This window comes from Simochromis diagramma, unplaced genomic scaffold, assembly GCF_900408965.1.
Source record: "Simochromis diagramma unplaced genomic scaffold, fSimDia1.1 OVJJ01000753.1, whole genome shotgun sequence".
Lineage (NCBI taxonomy): Eukaryota > Metazoa > Chordata > Actinopteri > Cichliformes > Cichlidae > Simochromis > Simochromis diagramma.
Window position 1 is genome coordinate 1,254,963 of NW_024387523.1, and position 17,693 is coordinate 1,272,655.

General features: G+C 42.3%; 1 protein-coding gene across 15 annotated transcripts in view; it reads right to left on the minus strand.

Moving 5' to 3' along the window:
* Window positions 1–17,693, minus strand: part of macf1a (microtubule actin crosslinking factor 1a) — a 229,375-nt gene that overhangs the window by 120,376 nt on the left and 91,306 nt on the right. For 8 of the 15 annotated variants that reach the window (XM_040020885.1, XM_040020881.1, XM_040020888.1 and 5 more), the window contains 4 exons: window positions 13,494–13,555; window positions 7,454–7,543; window positions 4,075–4,152; window positions 2,682–2,774 (listed from right to left, as the gene is read on the minus strand). In XM_040020885.1, the coding sequence (XP_039876819.1) occupies window positions 2,682–2,774; window positions 4,075–4,152; window positions 7,454–7,543; window positions 13,494–13,555 (323 nt within the window). Of the gene's footprint in view, window positions 1–2,681; window positions 2,775–4,074; window positions 4,153–5,842; window positions 5,945–7,453; window positions 7,544–13,493; window positions 13,556–15,856; window positions 17,549–17,693 lie in introns of those variants that run through there. The other 7 variants (XM_040020873.1, XM_040020884.1, XM_040020883.1 and 4 more) reach the window with 2 other exon arrangements.

Here is a 17,693-nt window from a genome sequence, read left to right on the forward strand (position 1 = left end):
CATTTTCTGTTTTCATGTTGTTATGATGAGTGGCTCATTAAAAAACCATCTCAATCATTGCATGAAGATATTTTTTGTAACTGTTGTACATTATGATCTGATTTCTTGGCTTTAATTGAGCCTAAGGACTGAGCAACATTAGGCCAAACCCCCTACCTACTCTGTCACTGTTTAACAGCTGCCATGATTAACACTCCTCTACAGTAAATGCTGTTTCGTGGGATATGCTCCTGATAGTGCACTCTGGCCACGCAAGAAGTTTCAGGACAGAGTTGAGCTTATTTTCCCCCCTCCAAAATTCTGATATTCATAAGCAGAATTAATATCAGCTCTTTGTTTTCTGTCTTAAGCTCATTTAAGTTGCTTTGCATGGCTCACAGATTTCATTTCTCATATTGGGTTTTGATGCAAGCACTCAGTTCATCCTGCATCAAGCATTAGCCCCTCCCCCTTTAAGGCTACTTCCAAGCACTCAGTTCATCCTGCATCAAGCATTAGCTCCTCCCCCTTTAAGGCTACTTCCAAGCACTCAGTTCATCCTGCATCAAGCATTAGCTCCTCCCCCTTTAAGGCTACTTCCAAGCACTCAGTTCATCCTGCATCTGAAACAAAGAGCATTAGCCCCTCCCCCTTTAAGGCTACTTCTTCCGATTGGCTGCTCCTCACAAACAGAAGGTTTGAGCAGCAAGTGGGTGGGGCTTCTATGCTTACATCTAGAACTGCATGCCTAAAATGACCGTGTTATACCTGCTCTCAGTGACATCACATAGAGCCAACAGTAGGAAAAGAAACTGTCTAAAATCTACAAAAAACAAAAAAACAAAAAAACCCAAAACAAACTCCCCCCAAAACAGCTCTATGAAGACAAAAAAAAAAGAAAAGAAAAGCAAAACATTTTAATGTGCATTCATTTCGTCCCATGTCTCCTTTTGTTAGGATAGTTTTTATAATATTGGTAACCTTGAAATTTCTAGGGCCTTGTGGTACCACTTTCTGTTTATTTGACAAGCACTAAATCAAGTCCAGCTAGTCCGAGTCCAGCAGCAGAGCCATGTGACTGGAGTTTCCCACACCAGCTCTAAAAACTGTCCTCATCTAGTGAACTCGCTGAACTCCTGAAACTCAAACTATCTGCTGCTGTGAGCCAATTCCCTCCTTCCCACTGATTCATTTTTAGCACTCGTTCATTTCTTCCGTCCGGAGCTCCTGCAGTCCGCTTCATATCCCCGTCCCGTCCTCCAGCACTCTTTCACCCTTCATCTCTTTACCAAACTCATTGATGTCTTGCTGAGTCATGCAGGGGTGTCGTGCATTGCTGTTTCTATGGCAACCAGCTGGCAATGTCACCCTGCTGAGGGTCATATTACAGCACAACCTAGTGGCCGACTGAGAAAACTGCAGCTTCTCCTTTCTGTCCAGTACTGAATATGACAAAAGCAAAGAGTTGAGTCCACGCCATGAAAATAAGAAACAGGGACACGGGAAAAGTTTCGATCGATTTCAAAAGTCTTGCTTTGGTTTCCAGCTTTGTTGTCACGCATGACTCGGGCCCAGCGGTACAAGGCAACCCACAGTAATGATTTAATAGAGAACAACGCTGTCTGCAGGCAAAACTGGTGCAGAAACATTTGGTGGACATGATTCTACGTCAGGATCCCAAGAGCCGGCTGTCTAGACTAAACAAGCTGTCCTTGAGACAACATTCAGTCACGAGTTGCACACTGTTGAGCTCTGCGGTCCAAACGTTAGACATTTATATTCACTTTGAATGTTTTTGATAGCAATGCAAAGAATGTCTAGCAATCTTAGCCAAAACTGCTTCAGTGTAAAACATCTGTGATTTGAACTAACCCCTAAAACTAAATATATCATTAGCTAATAACATCAACTCCTGATCCAACACCAGAGAAAAGGGCACACACTGCAATTTATTTATTGCTTCTTCTCACACAGTAACTCGTGGTCTAACTTTGAAGCTGCCTTTGACATAATATTACAGATAGCAAAGGATAAGGGCCCTGATGGAACCTTAACATGTTGCTTTGTGTGCTCCAAAGTAAATCCTTATGTTGGGTTTAAGATGAAGCACTCGGGCAAGGCCCGGCTCAGAGCTTACATATACTTAGGGCAATAACATCAGTTATACATAAGTCACACATAAGCCTGAGTGCCTTAGTGCACCTGGCCTTGTTCAGATTGGGGCAAAACAATATAATGTATATGAATCTGCTCGATGATTACTGAGGCACTAAAGAAAACTAGAATGCAGTTAATACCCAGAATGCATCTTGATCAGATTCCACAGCAGACCATGAATACACACACGAACACACTTCGTTTTAACCACTCAAACAATTCTTCAGTTTCACAACTACAAACCAGTTTGCCAGGATGCAAATGTCCAGCCAAGCTCAACATGGCAGCAATAAAACTCTAATCCTGACTCAGAGTAATGCCGATATTTGGACCAATCCATTTAAACCCCAGTTAGCAGTAATGATGCAAACCATAACTTGGTTATTATGTAATTAATTAGTGGTATTACATCATTCTAAAGCCTTCCTGCCCATTACGTCCCTCTAATGCTGACTTTAAGGACTTGCTGGTTTGACCACATCGGCTACAAATCAGAGGAGAACACAGAGCGCCAGAAACCAAGATGCCAAGTGAAGGACACAGACCTGGAAGTGAAGGATGATGGTCCAGATGAGTCCTAATGTCAGTTTGGGGTTCCCATCGGTGATGTCATCGTTCCTGATATTCACAAGTTTGACCTAGAAAACAGACCAGAGTATTTGTTTCTGACACAAAGGCACCTGACTGGATTCAAGACAAGAGAAAACATAACTTATTCTTTTTTCCTTGCAAGTATTAAGAACAGTCTCCACTTCACCTATCATGCTCATTAATTGTACAAAGCTCTCTGAGACCTTATTAAATCATGTAGCTCCGCCTAAGCTCAGCTATCCGGTCTGCATAATTAGACCTGCGATGAAACTAAGAAGAAAAGGTCAGTCCTCCTCTCTCTGGGGAATGAGATGGAGACAAGGGAGGCGGTTTAAGAAAGATGGGGACTGTTCAGATAAGGAGGAGGAAGAGCTGCAGTTTGGCAGCAAAACAGTGAGAGATTAATTTGAGGCAGCAAGAGAGGGAGGAAGGAAACAATGGAAGAGATGAAAGCAGAGAGGAGCAGATAAAAAAAGATGATGCTGTGTGATAAAAGACAGCACGAGGAGGAGATATGGCACTGCAGGTTAACCATTTTTACTTCAAGCCTGCGCTGCCACATAAATTAAAACACCTTTGAACTTCACTGTTAATGATACTTTACATACCGAGCCAGTAAACCACTTCCTTTGATTTTGAAATATTTTACCTTGGTATACATTATTATTGAAATATATGGCATTAAAAGGGACATTAAAACCAGCAGCTATCCCACTTGTGTCCCCTGAGAGCTTAATGTGTAACACATTAGCTAACCATGTTACTGCGTAGACACATGAGCACAGTGGAGATTCATGATCGTGTCAGCTGTGGGGTGGGGAAATGACCTTTTGAATCATTATCTCAGTGAAAGCAAAGATAATTGCATGTTTTTCATGTACTGAGAGTTAGCATGGACATTTGTTCAGTACTCTGGTGGGAGACGGTCACTGTGCCGTTTCTCTGAGCTGCTAATGAAGATGCAACGTGACGAAATTTGTGCATAAATAGTGGAAGAAAGACTTGTGAGGGAAAAACAATTATTCAAAATTCAAAATAACCTTCCAGTGGTTTCTTAAGATAGCTGTCGTGCTGCGAGAATATACTAGCATGTAGAATGTACTGATGTTAAGTTTTGCAAAAAAAAAGAGACAATTTGAAGCATATCTGAAGCTACTTTCAGCCGCTAACCCTAAAAGAAGACACTTTTTCCCCCTGATCAGCTGTTATATAGAAATGAATTAACTCATGTGCTCAAATTAAGGAGAGTACTGTTTTATAAAAGGGTTATCAAGCCAATAATAAAAATATTTATCATTCAGAAGGGTGATGAAGACAAATGCTGTGTGTGTCCACATGTGAGCTTACCTGTCTCTGTTTGAGGAAGTCCAGCGCTATTTGGACATTCTGTAGTCGATGAAATCTCATTCGGCCCTTTTCTCTGGGCTGCAACAAGAGAGCAGAGATAAGAATCGTAAAGATGGTGAAACAGGAAATTAAATTCAGTGTTTTTCAAGACAGAGAAAACACAAAGGAGGCAGCAGTGAGTGCAAATAAAGCCGATCTCAATCAACAGTGCAGTGAGGTCAAAACACAGAGCAGTTTTATTGACGTGAAATGATCCTCTGGAGGGCGCTGTCTTCAACAGGAGCCGTTAAAGACATGCCAACGTTGTGGAGGCTCAAACCATGCTGGTTTAGCATGAAAAATGCAGACTTCACATCAGACCGTCTTTTCTTTAATCGTAAACAGATTTTCACAAACAAACATCCAAGTTGAAGTTCAGATGGAGAAAAGACGGAGTTTAAGAGAAAGAAAGATCACACACACACTTTGGCTGTAAGGAGTAGACGAGTAAAGTGCGGGATGCAGATATGGTTCACACCGTGCTGGTAAAGAGAAGGTTCACTCAGGATTAATCATTACAGACTGAAAGGAGAGGAGAGTTTTTTCTACTTTATTCATTACTGTGTTTGTATTATTTAACTGACATATAATAAATCTTACATTTTACCTTTTTTCCACCCATGGTCTGTACAAAGCTACATTTCTAATGTATGTAAAATTAAATCAGGATTAAACAGGGATGCGTTTATTTATTGGCCAGTACAAAGACATCACGAGGAAAACTGGAATTAAAATAAATCAACTGCTAATGGAAAATTTATAATGCGCCCAGAATTTAACACCATTTGCCCAATGAGAAAGAAATACTTTAAATTAGTTTTATAATTATTCACAATTTGTGTGACATTTGAGTTCCTGGACTCAGTTTTGATCATTTTCATCTTTACTCTTCAAAGGAAACAGATTTGCTTTATAAATTAAATAGAAGTAAGAAATATTTGTGTCATATCACAGACTATACATAAAAGATGGATGCAGTTTTTTTTAAAAACTAGGTATCATATGCAGTGTGGATCTCACAGAGAAACTTCTTACAAAAATGAGTTCTTAACCATGAGGCAACCACGTGCTGCACCATACTCCTTTTTATCTTCTATTTTACTCTCAGTCGGACCATAATTTAGAAAATGATCATCATCTTGTCTTCAATAAGATTTAAAACAATCAACTGACATCATAAACTAACCAGGAAATTGTTTACAGTGCCCATAAATCCAATGAGAAGTAGGCTAACCTTCCCATAGACTTCAACACTATCTGACTTCTTTTTGCTATCACGGTCGCCGCCACCTGCTGGCCATTAGAAACAATGCAGGTACAGGCACTTCCGCATACGCTACATTTTGCTGTGACATGCAAAATAGCAGCTATCTGTTGAGTGAAAACACACTTTAATAACGCTGTTTTTGAAAGTTTATGATATTTCGTTTTATATTTATTTATATATTTATCAATCTAACAGTCAAAGAGAACAAAGTGGAAAATTTAACTAGGAGTATCGATGCTATCACCCAACAGAAACGGCGACGCCCTGTAGTGACACAGTAATGCAGCACTGACTCGTGCCATGTACAGTTTTGTAGGTCAAAAGTCAGTGGCACAGCACTCTCATGCAGCCTCACAGCTCCGCCTATGGGGGCAGAGGGTGAAGCTGAAGGGGTCAAAGGTCAGGAGTGAGAGCGTGAGCGGTGGCGGGTGGAGGGGCAGAGGGCTTCGAGTTCGAACATACTCCCTGAGCTCCTTCCTCCTCCTCATCCTCCCCTCCGAGCGAGATGAGAGGGGGGGCCCGCGAGGCGTATGCCCTTTTCAATGGAGGGCCGCTCTTCTGTTGCTATGGTAACAGAAGGGTGGAAATGCACAAGAAGAGGAAAGGGGAAAAAAAAAAAAAAAAACAGAGAGGAAGAAGAGATGCAGGATGAGAACGGCTGAATAACAGAACAGAATGAGGATGAAACATAAAAGCTCAGTAACTGTAAATTAAGGGGAGAATATAAATGGCTCAAAAGGATCACTCAGCATAAACAGACAATTCAAATCAGCTGGGCACATCCGTCTGCTGACAGGCCCACGTCCATCTACTGAAGCCTACAAAACAAACTCTGTGGTGGGACTGTTTAGTCAATGACTCTTTACACATTCATGCATGAACCTCAAATAGTTGCAGCACACCACGTGAAACCGTCGTGTTAACCTCTGGTGGTTTGACACTGACGCCAGGACACAGTGACAGCTGTGGTTTGGTGTGATGCAACAACTAAGCTCTCTCTACACCAAAGGTTAAGAGATGAAACAAGGAAAAAAGCAGCGCACTTCATCCTGGAAAGTTCACCTCTAAATGCACACGGGCAGAAATTTCTGGATATGGAAAAACAGGAATTTTAATATCTAATTCCATCACAGCTAAGCCTGCATACAAATAGTCTAGTATTGAATATTTGTTTCATATGTAGTTGATTTGGATAGCCTACTTGTTGAACATCCCTCTCTATCACAGAAGTGATTATTATGCTTCAGTTCACCTCATCGCTGCTAACTTTAGCCTCTTTTTACACCTCTAACAGATTTATATTATTAAATTAGGGCTAGCAAAGAAGCTATGGACAGTATCCTCCTTCTGTGCTACGTCTTGCTCTACAGGCACAGGAACAGCTCTCTCTTGCTGTTGTGTTTATTGGGCGAGGCCTTGGAAAGTGTGAGGGGGAAAAAGTAAGACCTGCGTCTGCTTCCAATTTTCTCTATAAGAAATAATTTTACAGGTAAATGCCAAAGTTGTGCTGAAGCTAATTTTGTTGCAATTAGGAAATTATACAACTTAATGCCCCCACAGCAGCTCTGAAGCTCAAAAAAAAGGGCAGTGGGTAAAGCCCTAATCAGTGAGACTCTACAACAGTGAGGAAATGGTGATGGCCTCATCACAGTTTGTCCTCTTCTCTATGAAACACTTATTATGTCTGACTGTTGCGCTGTCAGTCTCCCTCAATCCGATCTGATGTCCTGAAGGTGACGTCGTCAGGTGACACTGTCCCCTGTGTGCGTGTGCTCCTGCAGACCTGACCAGCAGTCCCTTTACATTAATCTACCTGCCTGCAACTAGACCATTCAGAGACTGACTCGTAAATTCTTACATCATCATCAAAAACACATCTGAAAAGGAGGGAAACTGAGGACGATGTCCCGACATCATTGTCCCAAAATTGCCCAAGAAGTCATGTGTGAAACCGGCTTACATAACAGTCCCTGGATTTGTATGCTTGGAATTGGAACAACAGCGTGTGCGTGATGGAAAATATCGCAGTGAGATACGAGATGAATGTGTGTGTCAGAGATAAAAATCCCTTACCAGGGTGACTCCAGAGAGGACTTCCAGCAAGGAAATCAGGTTGTGTCCATCTCTCAGGTCCTCATACAGGTCTGTGATGTGCTTCCTCACCTAAGAGAGAGGCAGGGATGTAAAGGAAGGCGAGAGGGAGCAGGGACAGACAGGAAATGAACAGGGAGGAGGAAGTAAAGGGAGAAAGAAAAAAAAGTTAATTTTACACTGCAGTCATCCCTCTGTTGACATCTGTCAGGCCGATTGCCCCACAGCTGACAGGCTTGGTGACAGCGGTTGCCTGGCCAACAGAGATGAAGCACCAGCTGTGCCCTCTTGTCTCCGTTGCCATGATGTTGCCTTGAAATGAACCAGAGTGGCAGCGGGTCGTCACTGCTGGCGGTCACTGACACAGTGACTCAGCGAGCGGGCCGAGCAGAGCGATCAGCATCAGTGGCGGTTTTGTGTGAAAGTGGGACACTCGGTGGGACGGATGGACGGACAGACAAACGGAGACTGTTTGAGGCTCAGCAGAGAGGGAAAACTGGATCAAGCAGCGAAGAGTGAGCAAAGCTTTACGGGAAAGAGGAAAAAAGAGACTAATACGACAGCTGCACCATGCTGAAACCTCCGAGGCAGAAAAAAAATTCAATGCAGGAGTTTTACAAAAACAGGTGTCCAGTTCCTCTACAGCCTCAAATCCCCACAGATACCCACGTTAAAGTGCACCAGCTGAACGGCATTAAAAAGCAGCATTAAAAAACATTGTGATTGCTAATATGCTAATGCTGAAGCTTTAAATGCGGATCCCATCAACTAACAGGTGATGTCATGAGGCATCCATCTTTCGTATACAGTTTATTAGCTCTTAAATTGGTTAAAGGTGTTTTACTTACAGTCCCATCTGCCACTGATAAACTTTGTAATGATGTAACAATTTACAGTGTAATTACTGTCAACATGGAATGAAATCCACATATTTTTGCTTTGATGCTTCTGTTTCTAGAAGACAGACAAGTGGCAACTTTGTCTCTCACCTGTGAAATATTAATTACGGCATCCTGCCCTGCACATTAGAATTTAGCGAGCAGACCTGAACCTGACATGAACCAACCATGTCTAAAACTAGGTTGTTCCCCCAGCATAGACCTCCTTTCTAAATCTCCAGTTTGAAATAAAGGCACTAGACAGACTCTTAAAAGGCACAGCCAAACAAGAACAAAAGCTTTTCTTTTGTAAATAAAACATTTCAGTGCGAGCGTTCTTCATCAGAAAGAGCGAGGAAAGTGAGAAAAACTGGCAGGCGGCAAAGGTCGACCGAAGTGCTTCAAAAATGCAGACCCACTTATGTAAGCAAGGACAAACGTCCACCTGCATTAGAGGGATTTTTACTGCTTCGCGCAGCACCAGCAGGAACTCGGGTTTGCTGCATTCCTGGAAAATGCACTGCCATGTGTTTCCAGAAGAGGGCAAGACAGGCACAAGAGTAGGCTGCCGGAACATGACTGCAGACTCACCGAATCAGGTACAAATAATAAAGATATAATCTAAAATAAATAACATCACCTTTAAGTTAATGCAGGTAATCATACTCTGCATAACTTATCACCCATTCTTGTTAAAGATAAGATACCCCGAGGGCTTCAGTTTTAATCAGCAGTCACAGAAGTAGCAGCACTCCACCCTTTGTCCTCAATAACCTCTTCTCCTAAACCTCATTTCACTGTCTATTTTTCTCTCCCTCGCTCATCTGTGTCACTTCCTCACCCTCCTCTCGCTGCCTCCGCGTCTCTGTGGAAGGGTGACACGAGCTGCTTCGGAGGCACGCTGATGTAACGAGTGTTAATTAGATGACAGGAAGACATGGTGTATCCACCAGTGCCTGGAAATGAGGTGCAGTTTATTGTCTAATAGTGCCCGAGTGTGTCACAGGCTCAACATGGCAAACAGTTCATAGCCCTCATCCTCAGTTTACTGTAAGCTCTGCATGTCACTGCCAATAAACCATCATCCTAATACCTTCAGTCACTTTCAGTAATTCAGATGGACATGCTAGCTGCTGCAGCAACGCTGCAACAACTTCACCTTCTTCAGCAGCTTTTTAGACCATAAATAACTACAACAAATCTGTATCTGAAATTGACTTTCTGCTCAGAAAGGACTGTTATTTTGAGCTTAACACTGAGTTTAACTGCCTTTTGTATATTATAATACAGTAGTGCATGAACCAAATCTTGGCTAACAACGTTTAAATTCGGTTCCTCGTTCTTCTGTTTGTCAGGGGAAACAAAGACATTATTTGAGTTCAGCTCCACAGAGTCATTGAAGGTGCTGTTGACCGTATGAGCTCAGAAAATATTTTAAAACAAAGTCTCAGCAATTAGTGGATAAAAAAAAAAAAGAACATTCAGCCTGACTTTTTGGGCTAAAATGTAAAACTATTCACATTGTTGGAATTACTTCTCATTGAAAATGAAATTAGCTGCTATAAGATGCAACAGAGCTCAGCGCTGTGCCACTGTCACTGAATTTAAAACTGCAATTTAAACCCAAATTGATCTTTTGATCAGCTGTTTTAAGGGACGCCGCTCCCTAAGCCAGCTGTGCCTGATGTGCAGTGACAGCAGATGCTTCTGGCACTAAAGCATACTGTCATACAGAGCCAATGTTGAAATACCCCAGGCTGCCTGACAGCACCTGGAGCTTCTGGCACAGTGAACACAAATGTAGGTCACGCTGATTTTGGACAAAAATACAACACCTATCAGTTCAAACAGCATTTTGTCACATTTGGATACATTCGGATTGAAAGCTATAGTAAGACGACAGAATAGATGATGGAAATTATTTGATGCCAGTTATAAACGTGTTTCGTGGACTGACATGCCGTTTAATGTGATAGGACTTGCATGATCAGCCAAAACAAACAAAATCCGTGTGTTGCCACACAAGGGTCACAGAAATGGATAACCTGTGCTATAAGGTAGCAGTTCAGTCTTTGCCTTGGGCGCAGTCCGTGATCATTTCAATGTTTTCTTCAAGCTCAGACGGAGATTTGAGTGGGTGACGACACACTGCACTAATCGATGAGTGATGAGCCCAACGTTTTTTTGAGAGAAGCATAAACATTTTTCCGTTTTACCATTCTTAAACAAAAAAGCTTGCTGCTATGTTTGAGTCCATGAAACACAACATCTGTCGCCTCAGGACCTCATATTTTACTTTTTAAGTAAACTACACATTTTTAAGTCCTCTTCTCAACCTTTCAACCCTAGTAACAGATAAACAGTTTTTTTAATCCATTCTTCTAAAACATGTGTCTAGAATTTGTACTCTAGTTCAGGAGTTGGAGGGTTGGTAGTTTGACCCCTGCTCCTCCAATCAGCATGCTTAAGTGTTTTTTCTGCAAGAAACTAAACACACGTGTATGATTGGTAAATTAAAAGTTGTAAAATAAAACTCTTTTTTCACTCTGAGTGCACATTAAGAATAGAAAAGCACCAAGTGCCAGTCAATTACCAGTTTCAGCCAACCTCTTTATATATTTGGAAGTATGAAATGCAACTTCCTCTGACAGCAGCTTCTTGGGTAGTTTTTTTCTGATGTTAAAACTTAAGTTTCCCTCAACATGGACAGGAGACAGACTGCATGACTTCTTAATCCACAGCTGCCGTATTTGTCTTCACTGTGTCAACAAACTGCTGGGTCAAAGTGTGTCACTGCATGCCAGCAGGTAGCCTGGAGGACAGTGTTTACATTGGCCCCTGTGTGCACTGTATACACCAGAATACCTGAGCACACCTCAGCAGCCAGAAATAAACCAGACTTGGCGCACACACACAGACATCAACAACAAACAGGAAGCGAAGAGCCATTATGCTACCTAACGTCCCTTTATCTTTTCTTTGACAGGCTCTTTGTTTTTATCTCCAGAGTTTAGTTTTGATTCTGCCTTCCGTTCTTCATCTTTTGTCTCGCTCAGCCTTGTTTTCTCTGCATTTCTCCCAGCTGACAGGGCGGAGGTTTGTAGGTTTAACAGTGCTGGCTGAGAGTCGATATATGACGCAAAGCACACAACTATTTCACACTTCTGTCTATTCAAGCGCACAGCATTGTTTCCAATACATTTTCTTAGGTCTTACGTCCTTATGGGTAAGTTTTGATTGAACAAAATTCACCAAAACAATAAGTCAGAACTCACTTTACTAATACAACTCAAAATAAACTGTCCAATGTAATGGCTCACACTGTGCAAGCATACAAAAATACACATTTCAACTGATTAATCGGTCATTATGTGTTTTGATCAATTAGAAAACAGATAATAACAAAACAAAATAATGTCACTGACAAATTGCAAACAGCCTAAATAAATTTAATTTTTACTGTCACAGAGAACAGAGATGCTGCAACTCATTATCAATTCTGCCTAAAGGCCCGACATAGAGTTTCAGCTTATTTTGAAACCAAAACTGTTGTGCAAACACTATCACGGATTGAAATGAACCGATAAGATTCAAGAAAATGTGACAGACCGGATCATCGCTCAACTAAAACCGGCTCATTCACATTGGCAGTTTAATACTCTGTGACGTTAACTGATTAATTCAACATTCGAACAACACTTTAAACTTGTGTGACTGCACAGATGACGTGACCTCCCATTAGAAAATATAAGCTGAATTTCGAGCTCTCAAAAAGAGAAGAAAAAAAAATCATTAACATCTCTCGCGGCCGCTCTGTCTCTTCATCTCTGACCTACATTCACAGTCGGCGTTGGCCTGGCAGCGCCAGCTGATACGGAGTTACATTTTCAGGCTGGGCAGCTCTGACGACAGTTGCTCCAGAGTTATGGGGTCAGACAGACGTTTCCCTGCCCGGGTCATGTGACAGAAATGCTCTGCATTCTCCTTACGGCCTGTGTGACACATGGCGTACACACTGTACTTTATGGATGTGACAGAAACCGTGTGAATGAACGCTGATGTGACGCTATGCAGACAGAACGGGCAGCTGTTTGTGGCCTATAGAAAGAGATATATATACTAAATATATATATATATATTTAAGCGACAAATGTTTTACGTTCAGCTTAATTTCATATTTGAGCATGACTGAAAGTCTCCAAGCATCCAGTCATGGAGGATTTAGTCTCCAGGGCGTTATGGCACCTTGGTTCGTGCATTGTGAAAGAAGAACAGTGAATATCATTTACATGAATGTTGGCTCTCACAGCTGCTCATTCAGATTTATTAAAATGGGATGTTTCTTTTCTAATGCCCTAAAAATCAACAAACATATTCAAAAACTTAGCCATAAATAATTAAATATCTGCCTTCCTCTAAGCATTTGTAAATACACAACCGCATTCAAATATTCATTTAGGACTCTTGTTCAGTTCATTCTCAACTGTGTTTTCTCTGTTAAACATTAGGGAGGGAAGGCATTTAACAAGCTGTAGTTTCAGAGCCGCTAACGGTGATAAAACAGGGACTAAATGATGCAGACAGATGCTCATCCATCGATGGAGCAGTGCCGCTCGCACACAGTCACATTAACGCTGATCATTACACACCAGCCTGATGCAACAGCACTGACAGCTCAGATAAAAGGATGGAGAAGAATGGGACCAGCAGGAAGTCTTAGTGGAAAAAATATATATTGTTAGTTTTATGCCAGAAGACAGGAAACGTGAGAACGAGATGAAGAGCTGCAGGACAATTTCAGAAGGAGTAAATCAGGCGGAACATCTAGAGGAGCTTTTTCTGAAGCTATTACTCTGCTCCCGCTCGACTGAAGATGTACAGTCCGGCTGCTTTATGACCCGAGACTGCTCACTTCATTGATTATCAAATAAATGTTGTCTGAGATGGTACACGAGGTCAGAGTGTGGAGCACTGATTTCATACACAGAACACAAACAACCATTAAAACGTGATTGATGTAAGTTGTTACAATTTATAATGTGATTTCTATTGAAGATCTTTTCTCAGAACTATTACCATTCATTCAAAAATAACCTGGAAATCCCAGATGAGCAATCCCAGCAGTAAAAGTTAGTGATACATACCTTGATGAGATGTTTGTTGACCCATTTTGTGAAGGTTTTCTTCTGCACCCTGTCCCGCTCATCTGCACAAAGAGAAATAAAAGGAGAGAAAGAGAGAGAGGTAAATTACATAATCCAAATCCTGCAAAGATGCTGCAGCCACTGCGATTACTTAGTGCATTACGTAGATGAAGAGGTCACACTGTGTTTGTGTCTGCAATGATTATGTGTTTTATACAAAAAACGAAAATCTTCTGTTAAATGACTGAATACTTTAATTTCAATCTGAATTTTGTCAATGGGATGACAAGAAGGTGCTGCTCAAACCTCCCACAGTCAAACTGGTAGTGGCTTTTGGTTACACACACTCATTTTATAAAGCTGCACATGGAACCGAACATGATAAAAAGACTCAGTCTTCAAGTTCATGGAGAACAGCTGGAGGTCCTGTTGATAAGAGCCTCGTTAAACGTCCACAAACATGATTGCAACATCTTTACTGCATATTTTATCTGGGTGACATCACCTTTAATAAAATAAGATGTTTTCCTGATGCTTAAAAAGCATTTCACTTTTCTGCCACACTTGTTATTTTTGAGTGCAAACTTTACTCTTTATGCTTCCTTCTCTCTTCGTTACATTTCTGCAGAGGTTTTTCCACCTCTCTGATTCAGTCTCTTTCTGTGTGACCTGCAGCCAGGCACAGCTCCAGGCCTCCCCAGGCCAGAGGAGTGAGGCAGCCAGACCAGGAATAGAGCCTGATGCTGACCCACAACTCATTATCTCCTCACCGCAACCACAGCCTGCTGGTTTTTATACGGACTCGCGGAGCCTCTTCAGCTTTCCTCTGTTCATATCAGCCTGTCTGGGAGGAAACACAGACCCTTCCCGCCTTTCAGTTAAATATCTGACTTCCTGATGGAAAAACAGCACCACATCCTTTCAGTTCACATGGATTTGGATACATGTGAATGCAGAATTTAAAAATCCATTATAATTCTGGTCAAAGTTAAAAGTAGAAAGTAGTTTCAAGTTTTAAAATATTAAAAATGGGAATCACCGACGACCTGATATTTCTGTACTAAATCATCTTTTTCTTTCTTTCCTTTTTTATTTATTAATACATTTTAGCATCTTTCTTGCATCCCACTCTTCTCATTTTAAAAAAAACAAACAAAACATTTCATAAGTTTCTGCTCGGTAACTACTGGTTGATTACATCGCGACTTATTCCGAAAACAACAACGAGACCAGATGGATGAAGCTAATCTACCAAGAAATTAGGGAATGAAATAAAGTAAATAAGTAGAAACAATTCCCATATAAAGAGATAAAAATATGCTTACATTAATTTTAAATATTATACTTTATCATATGAGAACAAATTAGAGCTGAAGAGTTTTTTTCCCCTCTACTATATTGAATGAATTTGCATCAGCCAATCGGAAAAAAGGTTGCTCCAGGTACCTCACTTCTTCATCTGCTGTTTACGTGCTGCCACCATGTGAGAGCGCGACCATGGGGAAAGAGTATCACTTCCTTCTTAAGCATCTTGTTATCTCTTTGTCTGACACCCACACCTATGCAAACACACACTCAGTGACACACACACCCTCTCAGACCTCCACAATGCTGTCGAACAGCTCCGACAGCATTGTGGAGATTTCAAAAAGAGAAAGTCTGATTTAGGCTTTAGGTTCAAACATCTCAACTGGATAAAAGTCAAAGATACCCTAAACCCTGAAAAACACACCCACCCAGACTCGCACAGAGTGACCCCTCTAAGGAGTTTACATAGACGGAAGAGCCTCTCAGCAAAGAGCGCAAATTTCAACATCTCTTGCAAAATAGTTTCACCACCGCCACACGCCTTGATTCCCAAACCTGCCCGGGTAGTCCGGCTTGTTAACCCAGAGGAAAAACTTAGGTTACAAACCTAAAGTCCTTAATGATCGTGTAACGATTCATCAGGTTCATCCAGGCGTGGCAGCTGGGGTTAGTAATCCCAGATATGTGGGTTATAGGATTTAAAAACCAGAGACATGTGGAGATGTGTGAGTGGCAGCCACAGAAAGGCAAACACACATGCACAGCAGAGTGCATTGTTAAGCCGTACACACCCCCTTCCAGGCTCTCTAAACACAGGACGTGCACACACTTCACCCTTTGCGTTCAGACAAACAATGATTAATAGACAACCTTTAGCATAACTGCTGTCACCGGCATGTGCACAAATGGGAACTGTTCAAACACACACATAAACACGTGCTCACAGGATACTCTCTGCAACATGTAAACATGCACTGCACACACTCTACAGCTTCCCTGTTGACATGAACTGTACACACACACACAAACACACACAGGTAGGGGCTCACACTGACCTGCACAGCACATGAGCGAGTACAGGTGAGCGTTGAGGTTACACTCATTCCTGTAGTCGGGCCACATGTTCTACTGTTTCACTCCTCCGCCTCTACTCAGACCTTGAATTGATGTCAGTCACGCATAATCCGAGACAGAAGTCAGATAATGATAGCAGTGAGACGTCTTTTTGGTAACAAGCTGTCCCCATGTATCCGAAACTGAAAGCCGTGGCCGACAGGAGCGCACCGGACGGTACCACCAGTTTCAGTCTCAGCGCCGCTCTCTCCCCCTCTCTGTGGTTCACCCGTTCCCTCTTCCCTTGATCCCTGCCGTCGCTGCCATGTCTCCGGCCTACAGTCACTCTTTCCCAAGCGCAGTTGCTCTCACACACGTGTGTGTCAAAGTCAGCTGGCAGCTCCTCCCCTGAGTATGAAAAGGACAGCCTCCTTGTTCACTCCCTAATCTCACTTCCTCACTAAGCTACGACTCTCTCTCTCTGTGTCACTTATTCTGTAGCTCGCTCGCCCTCTGTTTGCAGGCCACAACAGACGGTGTGTTCTCCGACTGCAGCTGACGGTGGCTCTGCAGAGCTGCAGGGGTGCTGTCGTGTTCATCTCCTCTGTTTTCTCTCTTTTATTTCTGCCTTTCCTCTTCAATGCGTACGCAGGAACCTCTCAAGGAAAATCCTGGAGGGACAAACTGTGTTTCTCGTAAAGCTGACTCCTTTAAAGGAAATTTTTAGAAGGGAAGTATATGCACGTGTCCCACAGTGATGTCGTTTCTTAGAATAAAAATGTCTTTTTTCGCTCCAGCCACGTCCATTTAGGATGATGTAATCCACTCCCTGAATGTTTGGAAAACAAAAGCACTCATACAATCAAGGCTTGTTCTGCCACGCTTTGCAAACACCCATGCATTCTTTTGCTTTCCAACAGTGCCACCAGCTTACTGATATCACAGGTTTCCTTCCCCAAAGATGCACACACAAACTTCACAGCTGGCTTTTGTAAAAACAATCCTGCTAGCTAGAAGAAAACTGAGGAGAAGGCCAGGACTTGAGCTGAGGTGGACTTTAATTAAATACTGACAGGAAAACCAGCTTGAGTGGAATCAGTCATCTCATTAGTGCACGAGTCTGTTCATGTAACAGCCATGAGATGACGAGCCCAACTGAGCCAGGCCTGGATCACAGCTGAAGCTCAGATCCAGGTGAGTGCTTAATAAGAGCCCACTAGCTGCTCTTTAGCTCTCAACTGGCTGGTATTCGACATGTGACATAAGATTACACATCCCGGCAATAAAAAAACCAACAAATACAAAAAAAATAAAAGAGTGTCCTGCTTGCGTCCTCACAGCTGACAGACTAAACGCACATTTTTATGAAGCCTCTTCGCTTGTTCTTTGCCGTCTCTTAAAATAGCTCAGCTGTGCCAGACAGCGCCAACGCAGGTTTGAATAATCTCAGCTGTGTGGAAGCAATGAGTCTGCACCGCTCTGGCTAAAAGCTCTGAGTCAAACAATATCCACCGACAGGTCATGTGACCCGGACCCAGGCAGTGAGGAAGGGCGGACGTTAAAGCGAGCTCCTGATGCTTGCAGGATGTGTACTGTGGACAGTGTTGTACAGTACAGGTACACACACTTATCCAGGCGAGGCAGTGACTCACAAACACTCTTATAGTCACAACAAGCTCAGACAGAGCCACACAAGCTCCTCCCCTTTTTCCCCCCTTTCCCTCCAACAGCAGCCTTATTCCTTCAGCTCCATCCCTCCTCATGTCCTCTTCCTCTCTGGTATTCTTCTCCTCCTCAGTCTTCACAGTGGTTTTCTCTTTCTGTCACTAAGGGACCATC